At 61.9% G+C, this 791-nt stretch overlaps 1 protein-coding gene across 1 annotated transcript in view; it reads right to left on the reverse strand.

Annotated features, from left to right (window-relative positions):
* CALU (calumenin) overlaps positions 1-791 on the reverse strand; it is a gene marked incomplete at its 3' end in the record, with an annotated part of 22,225 nt that overhangs the window by 9,872 nt on the left and 11,562 nt on the right. Inside the window, exon 2 of the mRNA XM_009645257.2 lies at positions 184-431. Within this exon, the coding sequence (XP_009643552.1) occupies positions 184-404 (221 nt within the window). The remainder of the gene's footprint in view (positions 1-183; positions 432-791) is intronic.

Genomic DNA, 791 nt, shown 5'->3' on the forward strand with positions numbered 1-791 from the left:
TGTCGGGTCGCTAATTTTCAGCTCCCGCCACCTTGGAAAAAATGACATTTCCAAGGCGGCGGCTGAGGCTCGCTCCGGCACCCGCGGCGCGAGGGGATGCCGGGGTGACGTTCACGGCCAGCGCGATCCGCTGCGGATTCGTTTCCTCTCAATTTCAGTTTTTATTTCGGTTCTTTTCCTTACCCGAGTCTCTCCTTGCTCTCCTCCGGCGTGAGCTGATCAAAGGTTTTGGCCTCGTCCGCGCCGAGGAAAGCGTCGTGGTCGTAGTCGAAGTTCTGGGCGTCGTCGTGGACCTTGTCGCTGAGCTGGGGGTCGTGGTGAACCCGGTCCTTCTTCTCGGTGGGTTTGCTCGAGATGCAGAGCATGGAGAGAGAGAGGCACAGGAGGAGCTGAGGGACGGTCATGGTGGCTCAGGCGCGCCTGCGGGACAGCGAGAGAAGGGGAATTTAGGAGCTCGTGGGGACGCCGGAGCGGCCCGACGCCGGGGCGATGAACCAGGAGCCGGGCGCCAGCGTGGGGAAGAGCTGATGAATGAATACAGATTAGGCGTGGGAAAGGGATGGATTAATACAGATTATCCGGGCAAACGGATCCCCGAGCCCTACGGCGCTTCCAGAAACTCCCGTCAAGCGGCACCCGGAGCAGGTCCCCGCTCCCAAACCCAAAACCCAAGCCCCAGGTGGACGTCAGACGGCAACAACTGCGGTTTGTTGGAAGGGGGGCCTGCTCGGCCAGGAATGCGAAGGATGCACGGCAAACAGGCGCGGCGGATCGCCCGTTCCGCAGCCCCG

Source organism: Egretta garzetta, unplaced genomic scaffold (genome assembly GCF_000687185.1).
Source record: "Egretta garzetta isolate BGI_Z169 unplaced genomic scaffold, ASM68718v1 scaffold358, whole genome shotgun sequence".
NCBI classification, from domain to species: Eukaryota; Metazoa; Chordata; class Aves; order Pelecaniformes; family Ardeidae; genus Egretta; species Egretta garzetta.